General features: G+C 36.7%; 1 protein-coding gene across 1 annotated transcript; it reads left to right on the top strand.

The window, feature by feature from the left end:
* The first annotated feature begins 10127 nt into the window (after window positions 1-10127).
* Window positions 10128-10436, top strand: LOC106735334 (60S ribosomal protein L23-like). The gene has a single exon (XM_014589467.1). The coding sequence runs from the start codon at window positions 10128-10130 to the stop codon at window positions 10434-10436; it is 309 nt and encodes a 102-aa protein (XP_014444953.1).
* Window positions 10437-16943: the final 6507 nt, after the last annotated feature.

Raw genomic sequence — 16943 nt, 5'->3', positions numbered from 1 at the left:
GAAGTGTTTGGACTCATATTCCTGGTGGTTGGCATAGTGAGGAGCTCTGCTCTCCTCCACATAGTAGGAGTCCTCCCTTGGGACTGGTAATTAGCAAAACCGCTCTGTCCATTCTGTAAAAATATAAAAAGCATTTCATACAACTCAAGGACTGTATACAATCTGCTATGGACCAAATATTTTTAAATCAGAAATTCCTACTTCATTTTCTTTTAAACAGTTCTTGTCCCAATGTATCTTGTTCCTCTCACATTTTACTATGAGCAGCAGGAAACCAGACAGTAGTTTGGTAATCTCCCTTGCTAATAACCAGACTCACCATGTATAAACTCTGTTTTTATAGGACTTCAGGAGAAAATTTCACTATCCTTTCTCTCACTACATCACAAGGAACACCTTTCCTCCAGAGGTATGTGCTTCACTTCCTTATAAGACTTCACCAGCAACACCTTTAAAGTTCTTATTTCATGCTGGCCTTGTAGCCTACTTCAGTCTCTTCTGATGTTTTAGAGTCCTTGTCCAGCCTCACACAATTTTTGGAAGAATAATTTTTCTTTAATCTGGAGAACTCATAATGGCTTCCTCCTTCAGGACTCACACAAGAACATCTTCCTCCTAGTTCTTTATTTTTTTCATCAACTCATCTTACTAGGTTCTGCTCATCCAGGAAAATGTACCTTTTAATGAACTCAATGTTAATTGGTTAGAACTTTAATTAAACTTTCCAAATCTTTTAAGTTTTATTTTATAAGGTAGGCTAATCACGGCAGTTGTATCATATCATATTTATGCCCACACTCAAGGGTAAGGATTGTGTAAGCCTTACATAAATGGTAAACCAGAGAACATGGTTAGGAATCTTAGGCACCCTCTGAGAATTCTGTCTATAACAGTCTGGAAAGATCTTATTTAAACAAATCTAAAGATCCAGAGCATCTATGTGCTTCACTTCCTTATAAGACTTCACCAGCAACACCTTTAAAGTTCTTATTTCATGCTGGCCTTGTAGCCTACTTCAGTCTCTTCTGATGTTTTAGAGTCCTTGTCCAGCCTCACACAATTTTTGGAAGAATAATTTTTCTTTAATCTGGAGAACTCATAATGGCTTCCTCCTTCAGGACTCACACAAGAACATCTTCCTCCTAGTTCTTTATTTTTTTCATCAACTCATCTTACTAGGTTCTGCTCATCCAGGAAAATGTACCTTTTAATGAACTCAATGTTAATTGGTTAGAACTTTAATTAAACTTTCCAAATCTTTTAAGTTTTATTTTATAAGGTAGGCTAATCACGGCAGTTGTATCATATCATATTTATGCCCACACTCAAGGGTAAGGATTGTGTAAGCCTTACATAAATGGTAAACCAGAGAACATGGTTAGGAATCTTAGGCACCCTCTGAGAATTCTGTCTATAACAGTCTGGAAAGATCTTATTTAAACAAATCTAAAGATCCAGAGCATCTCCTTCATTGAATTCTGACACAATTTTTTTTTTCAGTTTTTTATGTTGTCATGCAAATTATAATAGGCTTGATGTATGGAATAAATTAAGCCTAGTTTTCACTGTTTTAAGTCACAGCTTTAATGGAACTAAAGAGATTTGCTTTTAATCACATCTCTGCTTCAAGCTGAGATATTGAGTCTTCTCAGGGAATAGACTTCATTTCAGAATTTCTGTGTCTTTTTAATGTGTTGAACATATTATCACCAGTTTTCCTTCTAGCTCTTGGATTCTTTGATTCAAAGATTTATATGTTTTGAGGTATAAATGTTTGACATCATATCCTGAGTTAAAAATAGAATGAGAGGATGAGGATAACAAGAGCTAAAGGCCACTAAAGACAAGAGAAAATGATAAAGGAAGAATAGGTAGTGTTAACTACCTTTCATTGCCCAGATGAGGAAGGCTCTGCTTGGGAATTTGGATGAGGAATCTCTTCCCGATGGAGATATTTAGTGAGCATCTCAGGGGAAGCCAGAGGAACATGTACATTCCCAGCCCACGTACTGCTTTTCCCATCCTGAGGCTGAAGCAGCCTTTTTCTATAGCATCTTAACTGAAAGTATGAATTAACATTAACTCATCATTTTCATGGGTGTTTTTATGGTATAAAAAGTTGACCCCAATGACTAGGGGTTTCAAAGCTAGACATGCTGCACAAATCAAATTTACAACCAAGTAAGATACTCCTAACTCTTCTATACACTAACTTTAATTTTTAATTTTCATTTTTTTCTATTTTGTTTTGTCAGAGGGTGCTTGCACTCACAGGAGAGAGACATGCAAGAGGAAAATAGAGGGAGAGAAAAGTAAGAAAGAGAAGGTGAGAAAGTACTCCTCATGGGAAATGGTCACAGCACAATCCTTTCTTCTCTATTTCTCTACCTTTCAGGATTTTGGGCATGCATGTACATGCACCTAGTGTGTTTCTCTTTTTCTTTTTTTAAATTTTTTTTTTTTTGCCATAGGGCGTATGTACTCACATGTGTGTGAGAGAGAGACAGAGACAGTGGGAGGGAGAGTAAGAAATTACCCGCCAGGGGGATGGCCATGTCAGAATCCCTTCTCCTCCATTCTCCTTCTGGTATCTTGAACATGCATGCATGCATGCTTGGTATGATTTTCAAATCACCAGGTCTGGGACTAGAAATGCAATCAGCCATGTGTGAGTCCAGTGGCGTAATCACTATGCTAACTGCTAGCCTCACACCCAGTGTATTTCACAAGTTCTTGGCCATGTGGGATCCAGCCACCTTAACCACCATGCCACAGGCTGGTTCAATATTCAATTTTCAAAGGGTATACATTTTTTAATTGGTCTATATATCTTTGTGTTGGAATATTTCCTACAGCACAGCAGCAAGGTCTGAGGCTAATGGTTTTATATCAAAGTTGAGTCTATCTGGATGATAACAAGTTTGCATGTCTCCCTTCAAGCTGGACAAGCCTCAGTGGAGACAAATGGCAGGACCTGGCCCTGAGATAGGTGATTACGTTGTGCAGGGATAATAGAAAATGGCTTCTGTGAGCCTGAAGCGAAATTAGCAGAATCCTTTGTAGTCTTAGAATGCCAATAGTGAATGAAACAATCATCTGAGAATCTCTTAAACTCCTGAACTCAGTCATGACTGATTTCTGTTCACAGACAAAGGTCAAAGAAAGATACATAGAGTAAATAGTCTCATGTTATTACGATAGCTTTCTCCACAGTGAGCTATTTAAGTATTAAGTGTAATAAAGGAGAGTCATTGAGCAATGGAAGTTCTGTGTCTATTTACTTGTGCCCCGTAGAACAATGGTCACACATATACACACACATGCATATTGATTAGGCAAAAGCTGATCTACAAAAGTAATGTTTACATTTCAGATGAGACAGAGACAGGTGAAGAACTTACCCAAGACAACTCAGTTGTGTCTGTGTTGCACAGTAGAAAGGATAATAAAGAGATCAGAAGCAAAGTGTCTAGATATCTAAGAAAATCTTCTTGTACTTTTCCTTAAGGACACACATTTATGGTTCACAATGTTATATCATGTCAAGTAAAGAAATTGTACTGTAAGTTCCAAAATAGTTCAGAAGATGGGATTGTAAACTGGGAAGACATGATAAATCAATACTACAAAGCTTGTGCCAGGGCAGGAGTTGTAAAGATATAAAAGAGTTTCCTAGGTCACCAAGGAAATGAATAAAGGGCTTGTCCTGGAGAATAAAGACAATGTATAAGTACATGAGAGAATAACACCAGAATGGTATGTTCCAAGAACGGTATGTTTACTTTTTTTTCTTATTAGAAGTTTTTGTCATAGGGTGCATGTGCTTGTAGGATAGAGAAGATAAGAGATAATGAGAGGGGAAGTGAGAAATCACTCCCCAGGGGAGATGGCCATGCCACAGTCCCTTCTCCTCCATTCTCCTCTTGGGATCTTAGCCATGCACACACATGCACTTGATTTTTCAAGTCACTAAGTCTGGACTTGAACTACAGTCAGCCATGTGGGAGTCCAACAATGTAATCACCATGCCACCTGCTGGCCCTGTCAAGTAGTTTACTCTTACAGTAGAATAAATTTAAAACACAGAGTAGAATATTATACTATAGATTGAAACATGGAATTGTTGAATGAAAAGTAATAAGAACAAAACATGTTGCAATATTTTATATATTAGAGTGCAATCTATTATATTCATTCATTTGCAAATATTCAAAGAGCTTCTACTATGGAAAGCACAGGTTTCAGTAGAAAAGACTCAATAAAGAGCAAGAAGAGCAACCTCCTTGTCTGTATGAAATTTAACTCCTAGAAAGTAGAGATAGACAACACAGAGCAGGTAAACAAACACAAGTAAACATGGTCATTTCAGATAACCACATGCATAACAATGAAAATAATGCAATAATGTGGAAACCCTTCTTTAAATGGAATCCTCTGGCCTTCTGAAGAGGTAACATTTGACAGAGGACTTAAGTGTTTTGAAAAAGCCAGACACACAAAAAATTAGGGACACACATTTATAGCCAGAAAACAAGAAGTGCAAAACCATAAGGTATGATTAAGTTTGCTGTGTTCTAGAAGCAGAGAAGGAAGGTAGTAAATGATTTCAGGAGGACAGTCAAGAACTTTTAGACTGGAATGCAGAATTTAGATATTTTTTCCCTAAATGTCACTAAAAGGAAATTAAAAGTTTTACATAAAACATTGCATCACATAGAATAGATACAATGGGGGTAATGCCAAAGTTCAGGAGACCATTTAAGGAGTTGTTTCTTATAGTATTCCATAAGAGAGTTGACAGTGGCATGAAAGGCTGAAGATAATTGGTTCGTTTGGGTCAAGTTGATCATAGTGGCACTATTTCATTGGGTGGATCAATAGTATTTCTGATTCTGGATCGGTGATTATCATCTGCAAGGTTGTCCTAGTCAGTGAGTAATAGATTCTTAGAGAAAGTCAGTTTTCTCATTGTACTTTTTTCTTTTCCAACACTGAAGTATTAGGTAATTATGTTCTCTGAGAGAACTGCCTTCTCTGTTACCTGTTTATGCCTCAGGAAGAGAAGTTGATTCTTGCAATATTAGAGAAACAATTACATGCACAGAGGCTCCAGCTTTTGCATTTCTACAGGGCATGATTTCATTGTTTTGTGGCATGGGGCATTGCTTACCTCAAGGACTGGTGGAAAGCTTGGTGTACTAATTAAAGGCATTTCACTGTGACTCAGCATCTCCTTGAGCCTCTACAAGCTTCTGTCTTTTAAATACTTGCTGACTTTTGCTTGGAAGAACACAGTGATTAGCCCTCAGTGTCTTTTTCAGGTAGAGCTTTACTTAATGCTCTCATTTTATTCGTTGTGTAATATCAGTCTGATCTCTCTGCTCCTGACCCAGAAGAAATAGTAAATGAAGACACAGCAGTGCAGACTCTTTCATGTGGCCAGATCTCTACTTAAACCTAGTGTTTCTTTTCTTTTCTTTTCCTTTTTTTTTTTTTTTTTTTTTTTTTTTTTTCTTTTTTTTTTTTTTTTTTTTTTTTTTTGCCATAGCGAATGTGCGCTTGCCAGAAAGACAGAGAGACAAAGACAGAAAGCGAGAAAGCAAGAAGTCACCTCCCCGGGGAGATAGCCACGCTGCAATCCCTTCTCCTCCATTCTTCTCTCGGGATCTTGGGCACGCACGCACATGCACCTGGCATGAGTTTTAAGCCACCAGGGGTCCGGGATGCGAACCACGGTCGACTACATGGGAGTCCAGCAACATAACCATTACGCTAACTGCTGGTCCCTAAACCTAGTGTTTCTAATGTTCAAGGTTACTAAGAATCCAAGTGTTATACCATAGTCCTAAAACTTTTTGAATCTATTTTTAGGTTCTGTTCTCAGGTCCTTCAAACAACATGCTGCTTCCATCAGCAGATGCTGAAGTTATCCAGGTATGCATGTTGGTAGGTTTTCCCCAAATAGCTCATCATTTCTTAGAGAAATTGAGGACATTGATAGTCAATTTTAACACCATTTATTATAAGATTAAGATACATACACACAGAATAATAAAATAATAAAATAAAATAACATTAATTCTATTTTATAGTAATTACTTGTTTTGGGACCAGCAGTTGACGTAATGGCTATGTCGCTGGACTCCCATGTAGTCGACCGCAGTTTGAGTCCCCTACCTGGTGGCCTAAACTCATTCTGGGCGCACGTTCATGCATGCCCAAGATCCCGAGAAGAGAATGGAGGAGAAGGGATTGTGGCATAGCCATCCCAGCTGGGGGGTGATTTCTTGCTTTCTGTCTCTGTCTCTCAGGAGAGTGCACACGCCCTGTAGAAAAAATATCTCCAAAAGAAATGAAGTAATTACTTGTTCATGGTTTTATCACCCAAATGTGCATACTAAATTATACTCTATAATTTAATATTCTAATTTAAAAATGTGTTTTTCCTTTAAGCCTCTGAATATAATCTACAGGTTCTATTAGTTGAACAAACTAGGTTATTTGGCATGTAGCGTTTCCCACAGTCTAGAATTTTTTGATTGCACACTCATGATGCAGTTCAATATCTCTTTTAGTTCTTTGTGTTTCTTGGAAATTATCAGTTGAACCCAGAAGCTCATGTAAGGTTGATGAGAGCTGATGTGAGGTTGACTCTTGGCAAGACTAGAGACGGTGTAAGTTTCTTTCATCACAAGGCAAGTAATGTCTGATTGTCACTCTTTTTTTATGATGTTAACATATGTTAAGGTACAATTAATTCACAGCAGGTTGCAAAATGGTAATATTTATCATATTTCTTATTTATTTATACATTGAATATTTTTATAAAAAGACAATATTTCTCACACGATATTTTTTACTTTTAGTGGTACAGCTTATTTAGAATGGGTAGAATAAATAACTCTTTCAACTTATAGAATTGAGTTTCAGGATTTTGCTTCATGGAGCCCCTTCCTTTTTGTTTTCATGTAGTATTCAAAGATAGGGTGGCCTTCTTTCCAAAACCTTTTAGTTTTATTACCCTTAACTTTATTTATATTTTTTTTACCCCTCTCTTAGTCCTTACCTGCTCAACCAAATCTCCTCTGAGCAGTTTCTCCTCAGTGAGGGTCTCTGTCCTAGAAGTGTGCCTCCATAGCTCAATTTTAAATTCTCATGGCAGTCAATCTACCCCAGCTCCTTCAAGCATCACTATAAACTTGGTTTAGAGTAGAAGATAAAAAATCTTACTGGTTTCAGTTGCTCAGTTTCAGTCTTCAAATGAATCTACATATTGTCTATTTTTAGGTCTTAGTCTCAAGTCCTTCAAACACCGTGTAACTTCTGTCAGCATAGATGCTGATATTACCCAGGTATATAGCTATTGCTAGGTTGTCCTCTCATGCTTATCTTTTGGAATTCATGGGACTACATGCCAATTAATTATTTTGTAAGTACTATTCATGGTTTTTGCTTTTGCTGTCTATTTTATGTTTTTTAGTTTGCATGTGCATATTTATACATTTTAAAAATATATGTCATTTCTATATCTATCTTCACAGAACTCGCTCAAGTTAGTCTAAGTTTCTATCCATACTAAGACATCATTGTTGAAATTCTAGATATGTTGGTTCAGTTAAAATCAAATCTGTAATCATAACACTCCACACGTCTGAAAAGGTACCGTGTTTCTGCAAAGCTAATTAAATTAATCAACCAATTATAATGAATAAATACCTAGTTTATGCATGGAGTAGAACCATTGAACACTGAAGATGGGAAGAAAATTAAGTCATTTATTCATTAATTAATTTACTTCTTTGTTCATAAAACATACACAACTACATGACTATTTACCATGGCCCACATGGCTGAATATGTTCTGAGTGAGAGCGGCTGTGGATTAGAAATAAACATAAAAACAAACACACAAAGACACACGAGGAGAGAAAAATGGGATAGGTTGGTCCAGATTCCTCTTATGGAGGGAGTTGTGGCCCCACGTTATTTCTAGGTTTATTCTTTTAAAGGGCAAAAAGGGGAGAAGGGTAAGCAGAATGCAAAGCCAGTTATTTTCAGGTGTCAATTGGCTGAAGATGTAAAAACTTCTGATGCCATGTAGTCCTATGCAAGTTTTCTCTTAACTTCTCAGGCGTTTTCTGATTGACAGATAGTTTCCTTTAATGATACTGCCTTGCAATTTCAACACAAAGGCATACAGTTTATTTATTTGTTAGTGGCTTTCATTAGCCTTGCAACAGCAGTCCAAAGAAACACATTTCTACATGTGTTTAAAGGTTACCACTATGTTGCTCAGATCCTGCAGCTCCCTACAACTATTAACTATAGATGCTGTGGTATGAATTAGAATAGCAAGTAAAGAAGACATAAGGCCAACTTTTTCACCATGAAAATTAGTCCATTTAGCACAACTTTCATAACTGCATAGTATGTGTCATGTTTTACATTAAATTCTGTTCTAGATTAATACTGAATGTATAAAAAATCTGACTACCTCCTTCACATCAAGCTCTAGGACCTTAGGAACATCACAGGCTTCTTTGAACTCCATCTTCAAATTGTATATGGGAGTACTGTTTACTTACTAAATGCTTTTAAAAATTAAAAGATAGAAAAAAGTTCAGAAAACTTTTGTAATTTATTAAAGACTTTCCCATGTAAGTTTCACTAAGTATTCATTGAATAAATGTTGAGTATTTGCTTGATTTTATATAAATGCTTATTCCTTCAAAAGTTTATGTTGAAATTTAAGTGCCATTTAAACAGTATTAGAGTTGGGACCCTTCAGAAATTATTAGGCCAAGGACCAGCAGGTGGCATGATGATCAAGACACTGGACTCCTGCATGGCCAATGGCAGCTTGGGTCCCAGACCTGGCTGCTTGAGAATTACCCTGGGCTCATGTGTGTGCATGCCCAAAATCCCAAGAAGAGAACGGAGGAGAAGAGATTCTAGTAGTATGATCTTCCCCCTAGGAGGTGATTTTTCATTTTCCTCTCTCTCTCTGTCTCTTCAGCAAGCACATATACTCTATAGTGAAAACTTTAAAAAAAGAAAGAAATGAAGAAAGAAATGATTAGGCCAAGATACATAAGGCATGCTCTCAAGTGTGGGATTGGTGCTATAATTAGAAGGGTAGGTGCAGCTCTCTCTTTCCCACTTTTGTCCTTCTGCTCTCTGCCAGCAGATGCAGCAATAAGGTCCCTTGATCTTGGAATTCCCAGCCTCCAAAACAATGAGCTAATAAATTTCTGCTCATTGTAAGTTACCAAACCTCAGGCAGCTTTTTGCAGTAGCACAAAAGGACTAATACAGAACAATATATAAGGCACTATTTTAGTTTTGAGGACTAGAGCCAAATAGAATTCTAGCTCTCCTGAAATACATTCCTCCAGGAGAAGAAATATGTTAAACTTACAATGAAACTATCTCAGGCCATATATTGCTCTGATATTTTTAAAACAAAATAATGTAAAAGAGACTAAGGTGCTCCTTAAACTGAGTAATCACAGGTAACCATCCCAAAGTATCCCATCCCTTTTTATTCCCAGAACATAATAACAAAAAGGAAGCAGTCATACAAAGATGAGGTTGTAAAACATGGGCTGAAGAAAAGCTGGTTAAATGGCTCATAGTTAAGGATGCGTTTTGTGTGACCAAGTAAAAGAAATCTGGTGAGTATGGTATGAGATGAGTTATAAAGCAGGGAACTGATAGGAGGTGAAGTTGAAGAGGAACCTGAGAACTGGATTGTGAAAGTCTTCATTAGCCCATGCTCCAACTGCAGACAGAATTCTTTACTATTATTAGTGCTATTATTTTCATTGGATTATTTAAAAAAAATAAAAACTATGGAGTGATTAGGCACTTAGGAAATTATTTATATAGTTCAGATAAGACATGATTGAATGAAGAGAAAAGAAGGAAAGGGAAGGAAATAAAGGAAAAGAAAAAAGGGAAGGAAAGTGGGAAACAAAAGAAAGAAGAAAAGGAAAAGGAAGAGGAAGAGAAATAGTGTAGGTAAGAAATAGTTCAAGTAGGAAATGGGGGAAAGGAAGGAGAAATGGTGATGGCTTAGATTAAGATCGCAGTGAAAATGCAAATGTAAGCTTTTTCCAGCATTCAAGATGTCAAAGCAAGGACGTGGTGGGTCCTCCAGGGCAAAGTTCCGGGTTTCCCTGGGTCTTCCAGTAGGTGCTGTGATCAAGTGTGCTTACAATACAGGAGCCAAAAATCTGTATATCATCTCTGGGAAGGGGATCAAGGGACTGCTGAACAGGCTTCCTGCTGCTGGCGTGGGTGACATGGTGATGGCCACGGTCAAGAAAGGCAAACCAGAGCTCAGGAAGAAAGGTTCTGCCATCACAGGACCAGTGGCAAAGGAATGCGCAGACTTGTGGCCCAGAATTGTATCTAATGCTGGCAGCATCCCATGATTCTCCAGTGTGTTTAAAAAAAAAAAAAAAAAAAAAAACCCAAAACATTAAGAACTATTTGCTCAAAAAACACACAAAAAACCCCGCAAATGTAAGAAAACTTTATTAGCAAAATATTTTGAAGATAAAATAAAGAGGACTTGCTGATGCATCACTTATGAAGAATTATGTAAAGTGAGTAATCAAAGCTAACTCTACAAAGTTTTGACTTAAGAAATTGAAAGATGGTGAAACTATTTACTGAGACAAGAAAGAACAGAATGAGTGGATGTGCTACTTTGGAATGAGTAGGAGTAGTGTTTGGGGAAGAATCAAGAGTTCTGTTTCAAACATGCCAATTTTAGATGCATATTTGACATTGAAATGATTATGTCAAGGCCTTACATATATGAGTCTGAGTTGTACTTCCTGTAAGAAGTGTGAGATGGGGATTTAAGTATTAGATCACTAAAATACAGATATTATTTAATTTTACGTGAATTGTAGTGGTTACCTAGGGAGAAAAGACTTCTGTATTACAAGTGAGAGAAGAATCTAGAGAAGACTGAGAAACAAGGTCAGGGAAGTAGAGAGAGAATCAAAAGACATATTATTTCTAAAGCCAAAAAAGTTGTAGATTTGAATAAGGATGGAATGTTGCTGGGATTTTGAGAGAGTTAACAGCAGAGCAATGGTCATAGGACTTGGCAATGACAAGGAAGGTCACTGTCTGCTGTAACTAGGACAAGAATAGTTTCTTGGAGTGATGGGGGATCCAAATCTTATCCAGAATTATTGTTATAATACAAGCAAAGATATCATATCTAAGGGTAAATAGCAAGGGAATAACCGAACGCTAAACTTTATAGTAGTTTAGACACAGATTAGTGCAGAAAAAGTTGTCAAGGCAGATGTTATTTGAGTAGAATCTTAGTGGTAGTTATATTTATAAAACCAGATATAAAGAGGGCATTCTAGGCAAGAAAAGTAGTAACAAGGCAGAGTTTGACGTTGGTATGTTTCCTTAGACTTTTCCTAAGAATAGGGCACCGATGAACTGTTTCCAAAATGAAAGGTAAACTTTAACTTGACAGCAATACTACTTTCTAGATAGCCATGGAGGATGGAATATATCAACAATCTGAAATTCCTGAAGCTTCATTCTCCATTGTTAGTTACAAGCTAACCATATGCCACTACTGAGACTTTGAAATGTGAAAAGTAATTATTAATATTTTATTTAAATTAAATTAAAATTGAAATGGTCACAAATGGCTAGTGGCTACCATATTGGGCAGTACAAGTATGTTTTTATCATCACAGAGAGTTCTCTTGGATATCACTTCTTTACAGGACAGATTCTTTCTCATTGACCTTAATGGCTAAGGGAAACATAAGGACTCCCTGATTTGAGTAAAGATTGAAAGAAAAGGGAATCTGAATACTTCTCAACCTGCCCACAGAGGTAGGAGATACACTGACTATCAGGTTATGGATGATTTCCAAAGGTAGATGAGATTCAGAAAAAAAAAAAAAAAGTCACAGTGAAACAGACCAGCTGTCAAGAGATGTCATGTCATTGTTCACAACTTAAATAAGAATTACAGCATAAAACTCAACCTGAGTCAGCTAAGCATGCCAAGGAATTAAGACAGCTGCTGTCAAACCACACTAGTCCCAATTCCCCCAAAAGAAGAGAGAGAACAGGTTTCTTTGGTCACATTAAATTAAAAAGTTCTAAATAAGATATAATTAGGTAGTAGTATTGCTTCAGAAATATGATGATGCATGGAAAACTAACACACTAATTCCTTTTTCACTAGTTAGTCTTATTAGTTATACCATGATTCCACGGTAAGAAAAATTGAATGCCAGTACTTCCATGCAGCAAATTAAAAAGTTTCTTTATATTTATTCTTTTATCAATTTTTAGCAATTTACACTTAAATTATAGTACTGAATGTATCCTATTATCTGTCCTGTTGTTTGGTACCCACTCTTCTATGGTACTTATTGCCTTATTCATTTCTCCAAAATCCAGCTTTGATGACATCATTCTCCCTGTCTTCTCCCATAATTTCAGAACTTCTACCATTTGGTCTCTGACTTTCTGTCACATTTGCTTGCTTTCACAATCATGCCCAGTTCATGGCAATGGGTCAATCCTCATTCACTCTATTTACTGAACATGTAGAAAACTGATGTCTGGAGAAGAGCAGAAATGTCTAAGAAGGCACAGTAAGTTAAAGCCTTATTTGTTATTGTACTTAGTTTATTCAGGTTGTGGTGTGTTAATCACATTATTTTTTGAATGACTGCCTATATTAGTAGGTTATTTGGCATTAAACTAACCAGAGTTTGAGAGAGATGACATCTCATCAACTTTCATCTTCTATTTCTCCATAGAGTTTAATACAAATCAAAGTGAATAAGGAGAAACTAGCCCAGCTAGTATGCATACTTCTTGATTAATTGATTTATCCTCAGAATATTGCATTTTGATGATACCAGTGTTAACTTATATGCAAGGGCCCTAGACATGAACTAGATTCTCAGTTCACTCTGGCATCATACATGACTGAAAATAGATTAATTTTTTTCACAGGAACATGCTATCTTTGAGAAAAGCTATTGGTAGAAACCTTACATATTTAAAAATTAATGCTTAATTAAATTCAGGATTCTCTCTATTCATTCTGTGAATATCATTTAAATATTTATTCTGAGCCAGGTAGTGTATTAGGCAATAAAACCGCAAAGGAAACAAATGCAGTCAGTATCTTAGAGATGAGTGGAGAAACTGACGTAAGTCCTGCGAATGAAGTCCAGTCACGGTAACTTATGTTCTGAATATTTGTCTGATGGCCCTCTGCTCTAAGTCCACTATTCTATATTGTAGTCTAGAAATATTTCTCCTATATATTTTTTTCTTTTTAGCCACCAGAAGAATTATATCCTTGAAGAGAAAGAGAAGAGAGAGAGAGAGGGACAGAGAAAGAGAACCCCTTTAAACAGGACGTGGTCAGGCAACAGTCTTTTTTTTTTTTTTTTTTCTAATCTGACAGGACTTTGGGCACCCATGCACATGCCTGGTACTTTTTAAACCTTCTGAGTCAGAATTCAAGTTATAGTTGGCCATATGAGATCTAGCACCTGATGCACTGTACTTCAGCACTGTGCTATAGGACTAGCTCTCTTCTGATTTTTTTTTTAAATAAAGCAGTTTTAGTTTTAAAAAATCAAAATTTAAAAATAATTTAAAATTTTGATATTAGTCTGCAGGTTTCAAGGCAAGACTGAATTCAAAACATGAGTCCTAAATTAAGACACGCAAGAAAACTCAAAAACAATGGGCAGAGATAAGGTCTAACAAGAGGCACAGTATCATTTTCTTCGGAAACGTTTTTCTCTCAAGTCCCCCTTTGACAAAAGTGAGGCATAGTAAAACTGACTTATGTATGGGGAAAGTAGGTGGTGTGGTGACCCAGGTGCTGGATTCCCACATGGTCAATTGTGGTTCAAGTACTGGTCCCAGAAGGTTGAAAATCATGCCAGGCACATGTGTGTGCATGCCCAAAATCCCAGGAGGAGAACAGAGAAGAAGGGACTGTGACACTCTCCTGAATTTTTAAGATATCTTTTCCCACAGCTTTTACTTAGACTTTGCCAATAGAAAGTAATAAAGGAAGGCTGACAGGTGACTTGTGTCATTTTCTTAACAATGACTTGTGTCATTTTCTTAACAATACCCCAGATGACCTTTGCTCTAGCATCCAGATTGTTCCAGCAACCTCAGAACTAGCCTTACTATACTCCTTCAAAGAAACTATCAGCACTTGCAGTCATATTTTTGACTTCAAAAACAGAACTGATTTCACTGGATTTCTTGCAGAAAAGATTTTTTAAAAACAATGACACATTCGAGGCTTTAAATCCAAGTTCAAGTCTTAGCCTTTAAAAAAAAATTCCAAGATGTTTATAAAAAATATTTCTTGTATCTGTCAGATATTACTTATGTGATAAATAATTTAGTTATATAAGTTAGTTGCACAATTATAAATGGGAAAGAAAGAATGATAGACCCTTGAATTCACAGATTCATTACATTTTACAAAGGAAAGCTGGAATACTTGTGGGAATATTGGGTCCCTGAGATTGAATAGTTTATCTAGGTTGACTTGGATGAAGCTGGAAATTTTGAATCCCCAAGTCTTTCTCAGAAGCCCCTTTTCTAGCACATGCAGCTCTTCCTTTCCCATAAGCTCTTCCTTTCTCTTGCTCAAAATAACCTCACCTGGGGTGATTTCTTGGTGAGGAGGGCATGCCACCCTGCCTCCCTACCACTTAACCCCTGCAAGATCTACACCCAGCTCTTATGGCCCCTAAAATTGACATTCTAGCAACTCAAGATGATACAAGCAGTCTGACCTTGGAGAAGGCTTGCAGTTCTAAAGAAAAGCAAGATTTTGCTAATTTATATCGAAAGAAAACTAAGCGGCTATGTATGTTAACTAATTAAAAGGGTTTTTAGACAAAGAGGGATACAATATATCATTTGATTGGGTTGAATTTTTTTGACAAAAGTGCACAAATCTGAGATTCTGGATGTAATATATTGGCTTGTGCGCTTCAGTGGCTGTAACAGTTTCTTTCCTTGACTCACTAAATAGTTAATAAAGATGAGATGCTAGGAATTATTTGACACAATATAAAGGAAAGAATCCAAAAGAGGTAAGAGTTTTGGGATGCATTTATTATGGATGAAGTAATTTCCCATCTAATTACATATATTGAGAAGACCCAAGGGTAACTACTTTCATTAAATTATCGATAAACATATTTATATAAAGTATGGCTTCCTTTAAAAGTTTTCTAGTTGCATTCTTCTTTATCTGCAGACCAGGTGTCTTAATCTATTAGTGCTTCTAGAAGAGAATATCAGAGATTGAATGATATATACAGAAAAGTGGTTTATTTGACTCATGATTCTGATAATTGGAAAGTCCAAAGATGGTGCTAGAATCTGTTTGGCTCTGGTCAATGTTAAATACCACTTTACACCATGGAAGAAAAGTCAAAAGGCCAGAAGCATGTGCAAAAAGAAACTTACAGTCAATAGAGTTGCTTTATAACGACTTGCTCTATTGATAGCTAATTAAAATTCATTCTCTTCTGGAAAAAGACCTTAACCTATTCATGAAGGATCCATCCGTCCATGTCTCAAGTACTTCCCATGAGGTCTGAACTCCCAACATTGTCATATTGGGTGTCAACTTTCCACATAAGTTTTGGTGGAATACTCACACCATAGCACCAAGGTAGGTGCTGCTTTGAGGATAAGAGCTTTATTTTCAATGGAGTTGATGTGATCCCCCATCTCTAAGTACAGAGGCAAAGTTGCAGAGGATAACTACCAGAGAAAAAGTAGATGCCATAACCATAATGGGCTGGAAGAATAAATTTGATATTAAAATGCATTGACCTTCAGGAATCTTCAGTAATAGCTAATTAATGACGGTGTTCCTAAAACTTTAAATAAGGGACCAGCAGATGGGATAATGGTTATGTCGCTAGACTTCCATGTGGTTGACCACGGTTCAAATCTGGACCTAGTGGCTTAAACTCACACCAGGCACATGCACGCCTGCCCAAAATCCTGCGAGGAGAGTGGTGCACAAGGGATTGTGATATGGTCATACCCCAGGGGGTGATCTCTGGCTTACTGTCTCTCTAGCAAGTGCACACACCCTATAGCAAAAATCTCTCTTTCTAAAAAAAGAGAACAATAAAACTTAAATAGAAGGTCAGTCTATTATTAAAACATTACTGTCTCTGTAAATCAGAAGATAAACCTGTGGTCTTAATTGGCAAAATCTGTCTTGAGTTACAGCAGTGGAGAACCATGTTTCCTCAGCCACTTATCAGATTCATTGTGGATCAAACCCTGAGCCTCTTTATTGAAAGAAAAACTGAGACTTTTTTTTTTTGTGAGAACTCTGAAATGTTGCTAAAACTATGTATTATAAGTCTTCCTACAAGTACTACCAAAGGAACTTTGGAGTCTTTATAAGGATATAAGCACTGGTAAAAGAAATACTCAGAACTTCTGGAGATAACTAGAAACTCACTCTGAAATAAAGTGAATTCCTAGAAATGACACAAGGGTTCCCAGTAAAGGGGACTTTTGTGCAAATCAGGTAATAGATGGAATCTTGACCCAGCTTCAATGTGTATTAGACTTAGTGGCCTCATGAACACATCCATGATGATTTCAAAAACTCCTAAATGTATAAATAAAATATGCATAACTCAGAAACTGGTCAAATCCTCACATTGTCTTCCCAGTCGATAGAGGGAGAGTCAAGTGAAAGCCCTTAGAATTTCACTTACATACCAAAAGAGAAAATGAAAATTAATACTGTAACCTTAAAGAAAATTACAGCAATTAGTACTGCTATCAGGGACTTTAAAAAGTCAAGAATAGTAATTTTTAACAAATCTTCGTTTAATTCTTTTGTTTTCCTGAAG

The sequence above is a fragment of the Tupaia chinensis genome, unplaced genomic scaffold (assembly GCF_000334495.1).
Source record: "Tupaia chinensis unplaced genomic scaffold, TupChi_1.0 Scaffold000045_1, whole genome shotgun sequence".
In the NCBI taxonomy this organism is placed as follows: domain Eukaryota; kingdom Metazoa; phylum Chordata; class Mammalia; order Scandentia; family Tupaiidae; genus Tupaia; species Tupaia belangeri.
Note: the sequence above shows the minus strand (reverse complement) of the source record. Positions and strands in the feature narration are given on the sequence as shown.

Coding starts and splice junctions, on each gene's coding strand:
- LOC106735334 (XM_014589467.1), top strand. CDS start 10,128: ATGTCAAAGCAAGGACGTGGTGGGTCCTCCAGGGCAAAGTTCCGGGTT.